Genomic DNA, 19,964 nt, shown 5'->3' on the forward strand with positions numbered 1-19,964 from the left:
TGTCACATCAATTTATCCAGGAGAAAAACAGAGAAAATGTAATTTTCATTTACTATATACATACTGAGGCAAGGGCCTAAACCAAACATGTGACGAATAAACAACATAATGACCTATCAAAACAACACAATGAGAAGTTTGTACTTTCTGCTCCCTTTATTAGATGATAAATTGCATTTATAAAGCGCATGGGGCACAACTGGTTTGCACAGGATGTATATAAGACAAACACCGAAAACCAATTTCCACCACTACATTGTCTAGAAATAAGCCTTCAAGTCTTCAAACAAGCCAATAGATCAACCACCATCCTTGGCATAACCCACCTAATCCCAAACAAACATAACAACAAATCTACAGCTTCATTTGGATTCTCCTGTGTTTGCGTTTTTTTTTTTTTTTAGCTCATTGCCTCCCATGAACAGTGCAAATAGGCATGTGAACAGTAATTTTAAAAGTGAACAGTAACAAAAAAATTTTATTGTTACCAGCAAAATAAGCGGTATCCAAATGCACGCTACATCTCCAGATTTAGTTTTTTTTGTTTTCCCTTCTTAGAATACGTATCAAGTAAGCCTAACAATTTTTAAAAGATAGTTGAACAAACATATCTACATGCATTTGTGAGTAGTATAAATATAGTTTCAAACATTTATTTCTAGGATAAAAGAAACAAAAAAAAGATGCAATAGAAAATTTATCATCAAATTCTTCAAGCTATTGTATCAGTTTTATGGGAAATTACAAAGCAGGAAATGTCCTAAAAAGACACCTCCAGAACAAAACATCAAATCAATCCACATTAGTCTCATGCAATCCTACCACACCTATATTGACATCCCTCAACTGAATTTATGTCCTATTAATTTAAACACATATATCCCACATTAAAATATACATACATGTATCATTGATCAACAAATAACAATTCATAAGGATGGTGAGATCAAAGATGAAGCAAATCATTGGATAAGAGCATGATGAATGAAATGAGGAAGTGTATCAAGAGTATTGTGTGATTGTAGAATGCCTATTAAGTTAAAAATTAAAGTTTTACAAGACTACAATAAGAACAGCCAATGAAAAAACACGCTTTTAAAACTTAGTGTAGCTGATATGAGAATGTTAACATAGACAAAGTGAAAAATACAATGAAAGATAAGTTACAACAAAAAGAAATTCAATTAAAGCGATTAATAAATAACATATTCATTGATGGAAAGAGTTATTTGAGATGGTTTTACCAAGTGCACATCTTGTAGTGAAATGAAGTTTATAGGCTATTGGGCTTTATAAACAATAAAACCCATAAGAAATTTGAGCTCCAAACATAAGATTCAGAAACTTATACATACCATAGAGCAACTTGTACTCAAGGACTAAAACTTAAACAGCAAAACAGATCTCATAACAAAGTTACGCATAAACCCACAAAGCAAAGATTTTGAAAAGCAAAAAAAGGACCCAAATAGCTTATAAAGATAATCTAGTAGCTTCAAAGACAAAAAACCCACTAGCTCATACAAATAAAAAAAAGTGAAAAAAGAGAAAAAGATGTGTACTTTGCCATCGATGACGACCCAACAGTCATCTTTGGTGTTGTGTTCAGAGGCTTCTTGCATTGAATAGAGCTTCGAGAGAGTCGGCATCGTTGATGGGTTGTTGGGTTTTTTGTTTTTCTGGTCAGGTCAACTTCTAAGCCTAAGAAATTTCTTCTGCGTGTGTGTCTCTCTCACAGACTCACACCCTGCTCTGTTCAATTAGGCTGCGTTTGGTAGTGTTTAAAAAACGGATTTTATAGGAACAGATGTGGGAGAGGTTACTGTTTTATTGGGCTGGGCCTTAATGGCCTAAATACCCATTTAATTGGAGCTATCTAAAGTCTAAACATGGCTTCCAAAGGAAAAAAAAAAAAATCTTGAGAGATGGGTTTATAAATGGAGTGCTCACAAGTGGTTTTCATGGCGGAAACATAAGATTATTTTTCTCATAAATCAGTCTCATAAGCAAAAAAAATTTCCGAAAAAGCAAGTGAGATAAAATAATAGGTTAAAAAAAAAAGGAAGCTTGATCCTCTCTTCCGGAATATTTTAGTGGTGGGTTCAATAAACTTTAAAAAATGCATCATAAACATGGAGATTCCATGTTCTATCCACTATATTACTGCTCTTTAGGGTTTTTGGGATGCCTCATGGGAAGAGAAGTAATCCGGCCAAACGAATGGACGCCTAAGTTCTAAGTTCAATCCATCTATCTATATATATTTAAAAGATGAAACATAATATTTATTGTTATTACATTTTTGTTGAGCCACGTCAACGGCCACATTATTCACCCATTTCCAACATTTTTTTTAACTCTTTTTTTTTCTTATTAATTTCTCAACTTAATGCTATACTTCTTCCAAATTTTTTCCTCCCTTTTACCTTTCATCTCCCCACTACTACCTATCTTAATATCACTTTTCATTAATCCCTTCTATCTTTCTTTATTTTGACTTTTCTTATTCCCCTCCTCTTATTATAAATTTGCAATTCTCTATTTCATTATATCATAGTTTTCCCACACACATGATGTTATTTCTTTCTCTGTCTCTCTCTCAATTTTTTTTTCTTTCATTTTTTTGTGGATTTTTTTTTTCTTGCATCTCTACTTTAAGTTGATGATTTTTTTTTTGCATTATTTGGAACTCTACTTTGGGTTGATGTGATTAAGTTTTTTTTCTTCAAGTTATTATCTTTTTTCTTTTCTTTGATTTCATAGATATAATCCTATTGCATTATATATAAAGGTAGCATATAAAGAATATAATATTATTTTATTACATAACATTACATGACTTGGATAATTTGGATTTATTATAGCATTTTTTATTTTTACTTTTTTTTTCTCATATTATTTTCTATAAGTTTCTTATTATTCTCTCTCTCCTTCTTCATTTTTTTTTTCTTTTTTGCAACTTTACTTTATATTGATGAATCATTGTATTTTTTAGTTCATGAAATGAAATAAGGTGTTTCTACCTCTAGTTTCGACTGAGCCTCTCCCAATTATGTATGGTAATGGAATGGGGCGGCTTGTTTTGACCAAGTACTCTCTCTCTCTCTCTCTCTCTCTCTCTCTCTCTCTCTCTCTCTCTCTCTCTCTCTCTCTCTCTCTCTCTCTCTCTCTCTCTCTCTCTCTCTCTCTCTCTCTCTCTCTCTCTCTCTCTCTCTCTCTCTCATTTTTGGTTTGATTTTTGTTTGAGTTAATACTTGATTATTTTGGAGGTAAGAATTTGAATTCATATCAAACACAATCTTGGCTATGTTAATAATAGATTGACATTTAGTCCATTTTGGTCCATTCATCAATTTGGTTCGGTTCGGTCTACTTCAGTCCACTTCAGTCAATTTTGGTCCAATTCAATCTACTTCAGCCCACTTTAATTCAACTAGGTCCATTTGGTCTACTTCAGTCAATTCAGTCCAATTCGGTCCATTCAGTCTACTTTGGTCAATTCGGTCATGTTCAGTATATTTTGTCCAATTTCGTCTACTTCAGTCCAATTTGAACCATTCGGTGCATTTAGTCCACTTCAATTTATTTGGTCCAATTTAGTCCAATTAGGTCTATTCAGTCCAATTTGGTCCATTCTTCCCAGTTAGTTCTATTCGGTCCAATTTAGTCTATATGGTCCACTTAGCTCTATTCGGTCCAACTTGGTCCATTCTTTCCAGTTTCATCTATTCGGTCCAATTTCGTCCATACTGTCCACTTAGCTCTATGCGGTCCATGCAGTCAGCTTAGCTCTATATGGTCCACTTTGGTCTATATGGTCTATTCGGTCGATTTCGTCCATTTTAGATCACTTTGGTCCAATTTTGGTGTACCCACTTAAGCATGGCAAAATACAAGTTTGGGTTGAGAATACTATTAGTTATTTAAGTAATATCAATTGTAATTATATATAATCTCCTTAAGAGAATAAGAATTTGAATAATAACTTTGAAATTTGAAAATTTTAATTGTACCAAAATAAATTAGAAAAATAAATGCATAATAAAAATAGTTAGAAGAATATGAAGCATTCCAGAGAAATGGATCCTATTAATTTATTTATTATTTTATGGTGTAAGTAGTTGTGTGACCCATGTTCGGGGGTATTTAATATTTTTCCTATCAGAGTTTTGGACATGTATTACTTAAAGACAAAGTTTAACTATAAAATTGGTTATAGTTTAAGGCTACAAACTCACTCAAAAAAATAAATATTACTACATATTTTGAAAATCTAACATTTGAATTGCATGTTCGTTACGCTCTTAATACACATGTCAAATTTTGTGTCAATGAGATATTATTTACTATATGATCTATAAGTTTATATTTTATGCATAATTTTCAATTACAAAAACTTGCAATTTAAAAAATTTATTGATGACATAGCTATTAATCTTTAATTTTCTTGAAATTTTGTAAGTATGGAAGACATAAAAAGAAGATGTAATTCGATGGTGGATTTAGGCTACAACCAATTTTGTAGCTTAACTTTGTCCATTACTTAATGACAATATTCATTTTTACTTTCACTTTTTTTTTTTTTTTTTGAGAAAGAATATTGACTCAATTTGGTTAACAATTTTGACAGAAATGGCTAGTGGACATTAATGCCTTTTTGATAATAAAGTAGACATTAATATGTAACCATTTACAGGGTTTCCAATGTTCCACCACTTTATGGTAGGACAGGTTATTTATTTTTTTATAAACTTCAATCTTTATTGAAAGGGGAAAAGACTAACAAAGACAGCCATCTGCCACACAAACCTCCCAGATAGTTTGAGGCAGGCTGTGGTAGGACAGATTATTAGACCATAGATAAGAATCTAATAAATCATCATATATAAAGTTTCCAATGTTCCACCACTTTATGGTAGGACAGACTATTAGTCCATAGATAAGAATCTAATAAATCATCTTTTCCATGGACCACGGTGGCTACAAATTATCATTAATCCAATAACTTTAATTACCTTCGAGAATCCAATTATAAATTGAATACTTTTTCTGGAGAATAAAAAAAAAAATGATTTCCATATTGGCATTGTGATGTTAACAGCCTGTTTGGTTTATCAGTTCAAAATGTATGTTTAGTTTTCAAAACACAAAACAGTACTGTCCAAAACCAGAAAATCATGTTTGGTGGCCCATCTCTGTTCGCGTGAAGTTTGAAAAATGTTGTTCAAAATCATGGGCTTTTTAAAACATGCTCCAGGCTGTTTTTAAAACAATAAACACACATTTGAGTGGCAATTCGGTAATAAAATTGAAAAATATATGGCCCACCTGATCAGCCTTATCAATTGCTGTCTCCTATCTTACACCTGATCAGCCTTATTGTCTCTCTCCTGATTTAAAAATATTATTTTGTACTTTTGCTCAGCTTTTTTTTATAAAATTAAACACACATACCAAACACATTTTTATGTTTTTTAAACACTAAAAACATATTGTTTAAACTATAATACCAAACACATTTTTTTGTTTTATAAACACTAAAAATATGTTTTTCAACAACACTTTTTAGACAATAATTTTTACATCTTTTTAAACAACAATTTTTAAACTCTATGACCAAACGGCGCTAAGATTTCTATGTTTTTTTTTGGTCATGTTACTATTTTTGCGTCTGACAGTCTGACTTAGCAACTTTTTAGCCACCCTAGTGTAATTTCAAACTCTTCATTGAATATCGGCCATTTTTTACCTAACATGGAATATTGGACACAATCACTTATAAAATGTCGGTAAATCAGTTACATAATATTTTTTCAATACTTTGCTGTTGCTTAGTTTGACTTATCTCCAATACCTTTTTTAAAGGAATTCCCTTTCGTTTTAATGAGAAATTGTCATATCAACCATTAACTAAATAAAATGTGAGGATTAAAACTCACTACCATTTACCATTGTATATTTAAAATAAAAGGACATGTCCAGTTAAAAAAGTATTGGTGGTAAGCCAGACCCGCTCCAAAATGGGTCCCTTGGAAAACATTCCCTTGGTTATACTTTCAGTTCTTCTCAGTGTTACTGCCATTATTGATGCTTGTTCCAATGGAAGATGCAAGGTCTTAACTCTTTATTCCATGATATATAGTATCATTGCACAAAAAGTGACATAAATTTGATGCATAATTTCAGCTAATGTTGTTGTATTTTTCTGTTATAGCAGCTCCTAGAGGAATGCTCATCAACTGCAGATTGTGCGGCTGGCCTATTGTGCGGCGCTTGTCCTACGAGATTTGATAATGAAAGATGTATAAGATCAACCTTTACAGACCAATTCAAGCTGATGGTACTCTCTCTCCTTCTCAAAGTAAAAATTTGTCAAGCGTCTTGTAGTTCAGTAAAATTGTTCGGTTATCCAATAGAAGAGAACCTTAATTCAAATCTCCTTACTCCCCACACGTTGTAAGCCAAAAAAAAAAAAAAAAATCCGCAGAAAATTTTGAAATATATACCATTCTCTGTCAATAAAGCTCAATCCCAACAACAACTAAAAATCAGCTACTTTATTTTATTCTCTATAAATGTAAAGTATTTCAAAATGGTTATATCAGCTATCTTTCAAACCATACTCATTTTGATTACAAGGTTGTCAAAAACTAATTTTGAATCTCATTCTATTATGAAGATTTTGTAGACTTTTTTATGATGTTGATCTCTCTTTGTGATTGCAAACTATTGGAAATCCAAATCCATGTTATTGGTTCTATGTATTTGATTCACTTATTGTTGTCTTTTGAACAACACTACATTGATCTTCGAAAACTTTGAAGAGAAAGCAAAATGAAGAGGAAAACCCTTAGCAATTGATTAAAAGATCAATGATTAGTCTATGTGTATTTGGCAACCAAATAAAATTTGCTTTTTGCTTAAATTATCTACCGTTTGTCCTACACTACTTTTTATCTCAATTTTATTCAAATAATCTAACTTTCAGTTTTTTAGAAATAAGCTAATTTTTAGCTTTTTGTTTCACATTATGCAAATAAGGTACTCTAAATAAGCAATTCTTACTAATTGTTGAATTTTGAATTGGGATGAACATAGATGTATCTTATTCAATAGGTCAGTAAAGAAATACTAGTCACTACTTGAATTTAGGATGTTGGCTTTTCATGAAGTTCAAACTTTATTTCCAGTCATACTATTCTCACTCTAAAATAAAACACTAACCAACTTAATTTGCAACAGAACAATTCTTTACCTTTCAACAAATATGCATATTTGACAACCCACAATTCTTTTGCCATTGATGGAGAACCATCCCATACCGGGATTCCTCGACTTGCATTGCCAAATCAAGAAGACAGTATCACACAACAGCTAAATGTGAGTCCATACATTCATAGATCGTTTTGATAAAGAGTAAAACTTGGGTATTCCTCAAGCACTGTACCTAAGGTTCTCCAATTAAATTTAAACACATGATTGCATTGACTTTAATTTTCCTTGGGGAAGAACGGAAACATTGTTTGTGTCATATTGGTCAATGCAATTATGCGTTTAAATTTAATTGAAGCATCTAAAGAACTATACTTGAGTTCTACCCTTTGATAACTTACATATACTCTATATATAATTGATAATTGTCTTTTTGCAGGATGGAGTTCGAGCCTTAATGTTTGACACATATGACTTCGAGGATAACATTTGGTTGTGCCATTCATTTGAAGGGGAATGTAATGACTTTACTGCCTTTGTAAGCAATTCATAAACCCTACTTTTAAGCACAATATAATTTAAATTATGCTCTACAGAAGAAAATTTGGTGATATGGTTACCAATTTACATAGAGAGTTGATAGCTTGTACTAAGTATAAAAGAGTAAAATGGTTTATAATGTTTCAATGAACTAATTTATGGTAACAATAATGCTGGTTCGACTCTTTGCTTTTCACAGAGCCCTGCTATAGACACTTTGAAGGAAGTAGAAGCCTTCTTAGCAGCAAATCCATCAGAAATTGTGACCCTAATTTTGGAAGACTATGTAGAGTCCCCAAATGGATTAACAAAGGTTTTTAATTCTTCTGGTTTGATGAAGTACTGGTTTCCAGTGTCAAACATGCCTCAAAATGGTCAAGATTGGCCTCTTGTCAAATACATGGTAGCTAATAATCAAAGGCTTATTGTCTTCACCACAGAGAGAAAAAAGCAAGAAAGCGAAGGAATAGCTTATCAATGGAACTATATGGTCGAAAATATGTGTAAGTCCCCTGTTTTATATCAAGAACAGAAACAACATGATGTTCCATTAAACACATTTTATGTCAGATTTAAATTACACTCTTTAAAAAATTTTATTTTCATCCCCCATGTTGTCTGTTTTCAACATAAGGGATAAAAGTGAAAAAAAATAAAAAAAATGGGTAAAAGTACAGTTATACCCAAAAAAAATAAATAAATAAAGCTTTAAAAGAATAAGTACATAAGCTGAATAAAAAGCTTAATTTCATCCTACTGGCTACTGCTCATCCAAAATGAAAACACCCCAAACATAAAGGATCAAAATTGGAATTCAGTCTACATGAAGAACATAACAATTGGATGATGCTCCTTAATATATGTACAGTGAAGCATTCTTTCTATTTAATATTGATAGTGCTATGAATTTGAGTTTCTTTTGTTTTAAGATATGCAGATGGGGATGATGGGATGAATTCAGGAAGCTGTCCTAACCGTGCGGAGTCAGCAGCACTCAATGACAAAACTAAGTCTTTGGTTCTGGTAAATTACTATAAGTCAGTTCCAATTATGAAAAGCTCGTGTGAAGATAATTCACCAGAGCTCCTTAATATGCTTCAATCATGTTATGAAGCAGCTGGTAACCGATGGGCTAACTTTGTTGCTGTTGACTTCTACAAGGTAAAGCTATTATTTTTCCATCATGGGGGTTTCTCCTATAGGAACATGAAGTTTGGTTTGGGATTATTGTTTATAATTATTGTATATTGATGCAGAGGAGTGATGGTAGAGGAGCATTTCAAGCTGTAGACAGATTAAATGGGAAGTTATTGTGTGGCTGCGATGATGTGAATGCATGCACGGTAAGATGTCTTTTACTCAACTCGATTGCAGTATGCAATACATACATAATAGATACTAGCATGGTTCATATGTCTAGGAGTAAGGAGAGACACTTATTTTCAATTTTTCTTGCAGCCTGGATCGTTGACAACGTGCAATCCACAGGAACCAATACAGAATTCTAAAATGGCAGTTTGAGCTTTGAAGTAATTTTGACCCTATAATAATGAGAATCCTTGTGTAACTACATGGTGGGGTGGCATGCACGTTAGGAGGTCTGATAAGAGGGCATGATGGGTAGTATTTATGTTGGAATAATAAATTGCTGTATTTCACCTTGTTCAATTATGGTTGGCTATGTTCCCATGTAAATTAAGCTCAGACAGACCAAATTCAAGGATTTGGAATTAAAAGAATTGGATTAGTTTGCTTGAGTGAAGTTCTATAAAGGCATAATTTGTGAGAAAGAAAGAAAGGAGGAAAAAGGCAGAGGCTTTCTTGCTCCAACAAGATGGATAACAAATTTCAAATAACATCTTGAAACCTTTGTTGGGGGGTAACTTAGAAACTCATTTGTGGAGGGATTTCTCCCATCCATATTCAACGGAGTTCCACACTCTCTCATCTATAGATTTCAAGAAGGCTTTCATCATAATCTTCCAATAGGCATAGTTATTTCCATCAAAGTGTGGAGGGATCATAAGAGAGTGACCGTATTTCATGACAACAAGGGTCAAGGATTTACTCTTAGATCAAGAGATCTAACACAAGAGCTAAAATGCTCTGATACCACTTGTTAGGTTTTAGATCCCTATAAACTAGATTGTTTAACCTGATTAATTAATCAAGTGAATACTTACGTTTATTATTCAGATCTAGGTTAAAACAATAAAGTCATATCATGTAAAGCAGCGGAAAATAAAGAACACAATGATATGATGACCTGGAAAAACCAAACAGATAAAAAACTTGAAGATGATTTAACCTAACTATTCTCAAGGTAAAAACAAATCCACTATAGAAAGAATTGAAGTTTACAAAAAGACTTAGACCACTAACATCCTAATGCTACTTCATGTAGAACTTACTAATATGACCACGTGTAAACTCCGAATCCACGAATTACTTCTTTCTTGGATCTGCAGCAACCACGAGTTCTCCTACTTTTGACTTTGAGACTCCTTTCAATGGTTTTGTTGTTCCTTGAATGTCCTTTATGTAGCAACTGAAACAACCATCAAGTTCTTGATGTGAATCTTGATCTTGATAGCTCTATGTGTGTGTTTGAATGTACAAACGTCTTAGATCTCATAAAAAACTTAACACACAACTCACGAAAGACTTCTAAAACGTAACTAGGGTTTTTCCTTTTATACTAGGGGTGAAACACTTAACCCTATAGGTCATATGGGCTTGGGCTGCATTTGAAACTTTTGCAAAATTTTCTAGGCTGCAATTCTTGGTCGATCGAGCCTTATTTTCGATTGATTGAGCCTTGCAGTTTTACACAGTAAATTCCAACAAAACACTCGATTCAAACTTACACTTAAACAAACTTTGAGCAAGCCTAAACCTAGACTTATTGTTTTGATCATGGTTTGCCAATATATAAAAAATGAAGCTCTAATACATTTAGTTTTTAAAGTCTTAGAACCTAACAATGTGAATCGAAGATATAAATGAGCCTGGAATTAATTTCCCTTATAATAGCAAATGAAATCACATTCTGCAATGACGTTACCTAAATCATCAGCGTGATTCAATTTATCAATAAAGCTCCATGAAACCCTACTTACAACCCAACTCCCAACTACACCAATGGCCACTATAAGTAGTGCAAAGAAAGAAACAACAATCTAAAATACAAGGACCGATTATAAGCAAGGAACAAAATTGCACACCTTAATTAGAATGGCATCAACAAAAGGGATAGACACAAGCATATCACCTACAATATCAATATGTGGGAGGTCAAACACCATGCACTGCACACGAGGGAATGCCTTGGAAATATTTGCTGCCACTGTTCCAATACCACACCTATGTCAACACTCAACAGTTGAGTAGTTCTAAAATCACAAATTATTCCACAACTTTTTTACCACAATTTTGACATGGCAGATTGTGAGTGGTTAATTATTATTTACACATGAACCTACCATTTTTTCTTTAGCAATCACATTTTGCCATGTCACAGTTGTGGCAAGAAGTTATGAAAAATTATGTGGTCCTAGACTTTTCCCTCACCAGTTTAACCCCAATCCTTAAGAATTGGCATATATGCCCCTAAGAGCCAAGCTCATGTTCAAGAATTACTAGCCATCACTTCATTTAAAACATTGTTATATTCAGGTTTTGGTTATAATAGTCACAAAAGCGGCCCATCCCATGCTCTTTTGTAAATGTAGGCCAAGAAGAGTAACTAGATATCCATAATTGTGGGATTAAGTCTGGCTTGCTAATCTGTCCTGCACGTTTATGCGACAAAAGTTTAATGCAGTTCAACTGATGTTTGAGAATTGATCTGTAACAACTAAATCCCTGGCTATGAACAAGACTGCACAGTAAACACTGTAATTCCCGCCCCCCCCCCCCCCCCCCCAAACTCATGAAATGAAAACAAAAACATAACACATGGAATCGATAGAGCCAACAACCAAACATGTGCATCAGAGGACGCAACCTCACAAAATCTCAATCCATTCTAAACTGCATGTATTTACTACTACTTATTGACTGTTCTTCAACAATCATTGTCTGCCATTAACTTTTATCCGTTTATTTATGCAAAAATAACATCTTTCTTTTGTATTACTACTATTTTTAATTCTTTTTCCTTACTTTCATCTACCCCCATTAACTTGTCTTTTGACTCCTTTCATCTTTTTTTAAGTGTACATTTATCTTTTTTTAATTTCCTATGCATGTCATTCTTCAATGTCTCATTATTTTTTTAAAATTTTTCTGTGGAATTTAGGCTTCTAGCACTACAGTAAAAAAAAAAAAAAAGAAAAAAAGAAAAAAGAAAAAAAGAGAGGCTTCTAGCACTATGAGGTATAACATGTTGAGTTTTGTGAAGTCTAGTTGTGTTTGATCCGACCCGAAATAATACTGTTACAGTTTTTGGTGGGAGATTTTCTAAGGCTTAGTTCATGGAGTGAAGAAAATTTTTTTGCCTATTTTTTGTAGCCCATTGTAAATCCTGTGCACAGAATATAAAAACTGAGAGAAAAACTATACTGCTACACTTTGTATTTTTCCTTAAGAATAGTGAAATCCCTGCAACTCCGTGGATGTAGGTAAATTGTCGAACCACGTAAATACTATCTTATGTGATTATTTTTTTTTACGTATATTTTTTCTCTATTTTTACATCTCACATATCTGGAAATTTCATACATATTCCCATCATTAGGCTTGTTCAGACCCGACCGGCAACCGACAACCCGGCCAAATTGCCCGACGCCGACCCGATTCAGGCCCGAATCGAAGCACCAGTCGGTCGGCGGCGGGTTTCCATTCTTGAAAACCGACACCGGCGGGTCGAGTGACGGGTGTGCATCTCCAAAGCCCGAGCAACCCGAACCCGATTGGAGCTACAAAAAAATCCGGCCAAATTTGGAAAAACAAGCTACATCCGGCGCGAGATCTCGACTAGATCCGGCTAGATCTAGTGGGATTTAGCTAGATTCGGCCAAATTTTAGCAATTTCTAGCCAAAAAAATGCAGATTTCATAAAAAAAATTCAGTTTCCGGCAAAAATTTCTAGTTTTTCGGCGTAAATCTCAAATTCCGGCTACTCTTTTTTTTTCAGATTTTGATGCCTTTTTTTATTTCCGGCAACTGACCGACGCTAAGCATCACCTGAAACCGAACCGAACCGATTTTTCTACCGGTCGGTTTCGGGTTCTTCCGCCCCTCCACCCGACGCCAGCGGGTCGAGTCCGGGTTGGGGCCAAAACCGACCCGGTCCAACCCGTGGACAGCCCTACCCATCATACCGTATATTACAAGTTCCATGCCGGCAATCATCAAAAAAAAGAAAAAAGAAAAAAAAAAAAAAGCTCTATGGAGGATGAGGAATATAGGTCCGCTTCAACAGAAGTGTTAGAGATAACATGGACTACCACGTAATCTTGTTGACATGCTTGGCGTGATGCTATTAAGTGGCTAGGCCTGGCAGGTTGCAGGCCATGACATGTGTTGTTGGGCCGTGCCACCAATGCAGGAGCGTGGTGGGGTGAATGGGCCGTGGTGCTTGTGTGCAAGGCCGAGCTGGGCCACCAAAATTGTAGACAAGTGAATGCTGTGTGGGAACATTGGCTTGGGCATTGTAATGCTTGCCAAGGGTGTGGGCTCAGATATAAGGGCAAGATGTACTGTCAGCCGTGTGGGTTACTAGGAGGTAACATTGGCACGGGCCAAGCCCTTCAGATGATAGCATGGACATCCTAAGTGGGTTGCTGAGATGTTGGAACTAGGCCCATGATTAGCTGAGTCGTGCACAAGTTGTGCAGCAGATGGCAGGTGGTGTATCTAAACTGCAATCTAGAAAAACTATACTATTAATCTTTAAAGTTTATTGTGTGAGTTCAGTTGATCTCTTAAGTTTCAAATAAACACTGTTGATTCTTAAATTTAAAAAATAAGCATTATTAATCATTTTATTAACTTCAGTTAGTGTTAATGTCTATATGTCTATCATAATAATGACATGACATTTATTTAACAGACATGGCATATTTTTATAATTAAAATATTATAAAATTGAATTTACACATCATAAACCCAAGCAATTGGTTTTTTTTTTTTTTTTTTTTTTTGGGTTTACTTTTTAGTTTTTGCGAACCATGCTGAATGGACTTATTGTCCATTCCACTCTGAATTGTAACTTGACATGTAACTTCAATGGTAGCACAATCGATTGAGAACCACACCTCAAGAAATTTATATGAAAAAATTATTTCACTTATAAAAATATAATTCTCATCACACCTTAGGTATTTTTGTGATTGGTAAATGTAGTAACTCTAAATTATAATAAATGTAAATCATTAACCTTTTGGGGGAAAAAATAAAAAAAAACCTCTGAGCATGTGCCTAATGTAGCACAATCACACACGCTACGTGCGTGCTCTTTATTTTTTTGGGTTTAGAGTCCATTTGGGAACAATTTATTTAGCTGAAATTAAAAATTTTTTGCTGCAATTACTGTAGATAAAGGCTAAAACTTTATTTTTTGGGGTTTAGAGTCCATTTGGGAGTTACTTATTTAACTGAAACTAAAAACTTTTTGTGGCAATTACTATAGATAAAAGTAAAAGTTAGTTGAAATAGTAGAATGTAACTCATAAATAGTATCAAAAAGTGCATTGGGACCCATAAATAGCAATAAAAATAAACTAAATAATAAAATAAATTAATTTTTTAAGCTGGAGCGCGTTTGAATCCAACTTAAAAAAATCAATTTATTTTACTATTCAACTTATTTTTACTAATACCCAACATTCTTGCTCAGCTCACTTATTCCCACAAGCCCCAATGAGAATATATGAGAATATAATAACCTTGACGTTGGCGGTGTTGTATATAACCTTGACGTTGCTCTCATTATTTTATTTTATTTTGGATTATATGAGAATATAATAAAGTGGACTGTGATTATGACGCTTGTCATGACTATTTTGTTTAATACTACTAGGAGTCTAGGACTAGCCTATTTTTTCAATTGGCTTATAATGAAAGTCAACATTTAGGACTTGGGATTGGGGGGTATTGAATATTGAAAGTTTGAAACTGATACATCTTATTTATTGGGATTTGAAACACAATGGCATACTTTATTATCATTATTATTATTTTTGGTTTAAATTTGCATGTGCCCAGACTAAGTCAAAAGTAAGGGCATCATTAATTGCCAGAACATCTTAGCCTTTATAAAAATACACTCAAAGTTTTATGATGACAAGGGATTTAAAACATTAAAAAAAGTGGTTACATTAATTTTCAGTATATTACTTAATTAATACTTTTTCCGTCCTATTTTTTTTGTCATCTATTTTATTTTGAAATGTCCTAAAATATTGTCTTATTTCTAAAAATAAAAGTCATTAATTTACTAATGTTCCTATTATACCCCTATTAATTTACTAATTCAATTTTTTAATAAATTTTTTTAATAGTAGTTTTGAAAATTTATATATTTTTAAAAGGTAGACAAGACAATAAATGATGTTCTCTTAAAAAGTTTAACTTTTCAAACAGGACAAAAAAATTGAGACAGAGAGAGTATCAATTCATCAAATTATGTGTAATTCATCAAATTAGTTTTGGTTCGATCAATAATAAATAAATTTATATAACTGATATTTAAACATATAAAGTCCTACTTAAATATTTCCTTTTTGGCTTAGAATTATATTAAACGGCCTGTTGTTTAGAAACATTTGTTCATAAACAGAAAAAAAAAAAAAAAAAACAAACAAAAAATGTTGTCAAACATTTGCTTGTCTTCAATCGAGGCAAGTATGCTGTCTCCGAAGACCATCTGCTTTTCGCTGCGGGGATAATGGAGGCGTAAAGGAGTTCTTTTTGTAGGATCAGTCCGTACGTTAATAATAAGATTCTTTAAATGCATATGAGAGACAAACAATCAAACAGTGTGTGTAGGGGAAATTTATAAGAAATACTATAATAATGACAACAGATTTGATGACCTTTTTGGAGTGATGAATCACATGTACACAACCATGCGCTCATGAATATGAAAAGNATATTGTAATTATTACTATTTTTTGTACTCTGTATAAGTATCTTCCTTGGTTGTATTGCATCAGTCATCAGCCATAGCTCTAATTTTCTCCATGCTTTCTACACCCTTTTGTAATCCAGAAAATCATTAGTTGAATCAGTACCATCTTCCATCAGAAATCTTTCCTTTGTAATATTTGAAGAATTGAAGTCAGTTTCAACACTAGATTCTATTACACAAAATAGGTTCAAGTAAGTCTTCAATTTGCTTCTTCTATTGTCATTTTTGTCCTCCAAATCTTCATCACTCTTGTTTCATTGTTGCTCACTTGTTCTCTTCTTAGTAGTGAGTGTTGGGTTTATTTGTTCTAAATTGTTGGTTTAGTTAATTCTTCTCTTCTGGTCTGACATGTCGAACCAAAGTGATACAGTAAATAATGAGGAGATGAATATTGGAAAGAAATCTAAAAGATTGGAAAATGCCTCAGTACCTATTAATCAAATTTATAAGCAATCTATTTTTTAAATTTTCAATTAAGTCAGATTATAAATAAAAACTTTTGAAAAACCTTCTCTTTAGAAAATTGAGAATGAGTCAATACAATTATTCGATGAGGAATTAATGGATATGCAATGGAAGTATTCATTTATTCATATTGGATTAGTTCAGTAGCAGTTAAGCCACTAACAAGACAGGGATTAAATACAAGCGTATCATTATGTTTAAGAGATGGTAGACACCTTAGATTTGATGACGCTCTATTAGGAATGATTGAAACATCTTTATATGAAGATCCAATTTATTTTAATTGTTTTCCAAATTATTGTTTAGCTATGTCTGACCCACACTTATTGCGTGGATTAGAATTGGATATTAAAATTAATAATAATTTGAGGAGAGGATCACAACCTTTAACAATACTGTATAGGATTTGTTGTAAATTGATGAAATCTATATTAGAACCAAAAGCATTAGATAGAAGCCCAAAAGGTTACACTTCGTTAGTACAAACAAATGCTAGGAAGTATAGTGTTCAAATTCCTAAGAAAATTGAATGGAATCAAAATACACTTCCAAATCAATCCATGCCTGAAACAGTTGAACCTGCTCCTAAAATTGAAGATAATGTAGATGATGATTGTAATATATCACAAAGGTCAGATGGTAAAGTGGCTATTTCCTTTCAACGAAAATCAGATTCTCACATTTCAAGTTCTTCATCCTCTAGGCAGTTTGAAGATAGACTGTTAAATAAGGGAAAAACAATAGACAATTAACTCATCAACAAAATTCTAATAGAACCTTTTTCTCAAGTCATATCAGCATCCACTTTTGCTTTAGCCAATCTCATCCTCTCCAAAATCAGTCAAAATCTCAGTTTCCCTTGTGAATTAGTTTCAAAAATGTTTCCCCTGAATTGTCAATTACTCTTTTCCCAGAAAACTTGCACCAGAAAAAGAATTTCAGTTCTCCTTCCTCATGCAAAATGCAAAATTTACAATAATAGAATGGCTTTCTCTAATGGGGTATGAGACAAGTTTTTTCAACCCTTCCAACCTCCCTCTTACAGTTATTATGACTATCAAGAAGCATGGTTTGATTCTTTCTCTTTCAGAAAAATCAGTATCATTCTCCCTCAGTTCTCTCCAGATTCCAAAGATTATTACTTTTCTTTGTCCATTATAAGTTTCCTTGGATCATGTAATGGGATTATGAATTCTTGTTACCATTAAGTATGTTGTCAGAAAGACCTCGGTTGTGACAATATTGTATGAACTATGCTAAGTTTGCTTCAGAAGAATAAGGGAAAAAATGGAGAATAGAAAAATGTTGGAAGCAGCAACTCAAATATTAGATGAAGACCAAAGTGATTCTCCACTTCCAGATTACTTTCAAGATGCTCAAGACTTGTATGGGACAACATTTGAGTTGAATTGTTGCACCAGATCAGTATATAAGATTTTCAGCATGTTTTGTATCAAAATAAATTAGAGGATTTTACTTTTGGTATTATTAGACAATTACTTTTGGTGAATTAGACAGTTCTGGCAGCTCGTGTCAGACCTTTCGCTATTCATTTGCAATCTGCAGTATCATTTGAATTTTGGTGGTATCAGGAATTATTGAAGACTTTTCTCTATTCATCTACCATACTCTTTTGGCAGTCGGCAATTGTTGGAGACTTTTCACTATTGGTGAATATTGTTGTTCATTTTACTTTCCATTGTATTATTGCAATTTTATTATTTACTTTTGTAGGCTATATAAGACACATCTTGTATTGGGGCACTTAATTTCAGCTCTATGTTTTCCTCAGTTTCCAAACTTTCCTTTGCAACCTTCTTTTGTATCCCAAATCTTCATTTATATTCCTAACCTCAATCTTCCCTTGTGATATTATAAAATATGTAAATGAATTTTAGAGTTTCAAGTATTACTTATATTTTGCAACTTTCGTTTAACCTTCCTCCAAAGGAAAAAATAATCATCTTAGACTATAAGAAAAATCATAATTTTTTTCTGTTTAATTATTCAAAACCATGTTTACTGTGCTCAAATTGGACAATCAAATTAAAAGATATGACTAGATCTAGTTTTAAGAGTCAAAATGCATTTGCATAGCTAAGGTGAATCACATGTGGTTGCTACTAATTAATTATGATTGATCTATTAAAAGAATTAATATAATTATTGTGAGTGGAGTAGATTCAATTCTGGGCCAAGGCCCAAAGGGCCTTAAAGCTCACACTAAAAAGGACAGGCTAGGCCCACTATTATGAATCATAAAGGAAAGTGCCCCCCAGATGATTCTCGAGGAGTTCAGGATATGCTACCAACACTAAAACTCTCATCCAAGGAAACAAATATGGGTGACCTCGGATAATACAAAGGAGTAATACCGGAAAACCAGTTTCTTTTTTGTAATCTGAGGTACCATTCTCCTTAAGCATATCACGGGGAATTCCTTGAGGGGGATAAGCATTATAGAGACTGTCACCTTCGCATTAATGAGAGGTTCTCTATCTAATCCCTATCACATTAAATGCATGTGAGACAATCTAAAGTCCTGAACAGTACTAATATCCCCAAAAGTCCTACTTTAAGATAAAAATGAGGGGAAACCAATAGGAGGAAAAATATCCAAAAAAGATCTAGTTAAGAGTAAGCCAGCTGGAGGGATAAGGGAAAGAAAAAGCCTATAAGAAAAGAGGGAGTGTGAGAAAAAGGGAGAAGAAAAAAGAAAAAGAAAAAGAGGAGTGGACAGATTTTTTCTTCTCTTCGAATCCCATCACAACAGGAAAAGTGTGTAATGATTGTTGCTAATAATATTAATACAATCTTGCTTTTATAAATTAGTTGTTTGAGTTTCTCATTATGGAGTTTTCATCTTACACATTAAATAAATAAATTATGTTATTCAGATATCTAGGCTGATATATATCTTTAAGGGCTTTTCGGCCTTTTTAGATTGTTTTTGACCTCCACAATTATTTAGATATATATATTTTTGGGTTGTCTTCTATATATATATATATATATATAACTCAAAGAAAATCCAATTATATTTTAATTGGATTATCTTGCTCCAGTCGACACAGATGACTCTGCAATTGGAGGAGGGCAAAACCCGGGGACATCAAAGAATGGAGGCCGAATTGCATTAGGAGTGTGAGGAGGGTACAGCCCCCTCCATTCGCGGTCAGAATGCCGTTTCATGTGACCAGATAGAGCTCTTTCCGATGGGTACCGAGTCTGGCAAACAAAACATTCGTGCAGCAGTGGACGGTCTTGCAACCGCATGAAATTATGATAACGGACATCATGACGAACTTGAGCCCTCACAGTCACAGCAGGGTTACTCCCAGATTGCTGAGCCTGAGCCTGAGCCTTAGGCCTCACAGTGTTCTGATCAGCCTCTAGTAAAGTTAAATCATCATCACCGGCATTGTTAGGGTTGTTCATGGTGTTAGTATATATATGATTGCTTGAAAAGGAAAGAAAGGGTTTTTTTGGACAGAAATGATAGAGAAAGAAAGAGTTTTTTTAGTGTACTAACACTGGGCTCGTGTTGTAATTTATAGCTGGGGCCGGCGGGCCACCCTTTCCAAGAAGAGGAAGAAAGTCCCCTGTACAAGAT

General features: G+C 33.5%; 1 protein-coding gene across 2 annotated transcripts; it reads left to right on the top strand.

Annotated features, from left to right (window-relative positions):
- The first annotated feature begins 5,930 nt into the window (after window positions 1-5,930).
- Window positions 5,931-9,509, top strand: LOC111993383 (PI-PLC X domain-containing protein At5g67130). 2 transcript variants are annotated; one of them, XM_065773966.1, is made up of 8 exons: window positions 5,931-6,113; window positions 6,215-6,340; window positions 7,243-7,380; window positions 7,652-7,750; window positions 7,952-8,255; window positions 8,690-8,913; window positions 9,009-9,095; window positions 9,211-9,509. In XM_065773966.1, exons 1-8 carry the CDS (start codon window positions 6,021-6,023, stop codon window positions 9,271-9,273), a joined length of 1,134 nt encoding a protein of 377 aa, XP_065630038.1. In that variant the 5' UTR covers window positions 5,931-6,020; the 3' UTR covers window positions 9,274-9,509. The 2 variants fall into 2 exon arrangements, with proteins under 2 accessions (XP_065630038.1, XP_023880984.1); XM_024025216.2 differs by having other exon boundaries at window positions 5,932-6,113; window positions 6,218-6,340.
- Window positions 9,510-19,964: the final 10,455 nt, after the last annotated feature.

The sequence above is a fragment of the Quercus suber genome, unplaced genomic scaffold (genome assembly GCF_002906115.3).
Source record: "Quercus suber isolate HL8 unplaced genomic scaffold, Cork oak 2.0 scaffold_83, whole genome shotgun sequence".
Classification (NCBI taxonomy): domain Eukaryota; kingdom Viridiplantae; phylum Streptophyta; class Magnoliopsida; order Fagales; family Fagaceae; genus Quercus; species Quercus suber.

Excerpts from the sequence above, each read along its gene's own strand:
- LOC111993383 (XM_065773966.1), top strand. The coding sequence starts at position 6,021 with ATGGGTCCCTTGGAAAACATTCCCTTGGTTATACTTTCAGTTCTTCTC. Across the intron at positions 7,381-7,651 it reads GTATCACACAACAGCTAAAT|GATGGAGTTCGAGCCTTAAT; the intron begins GTGAGTCCATAC and ends GTCTTTTTGCAG. Across the intron at positions 7,751-7,951 it reads GTAATGACTTTACTGCCTTT|AGCCCTGCTATAGACACTTT; the intron begins GTAAGCAATTCA and ends TGCTTTTCACAG.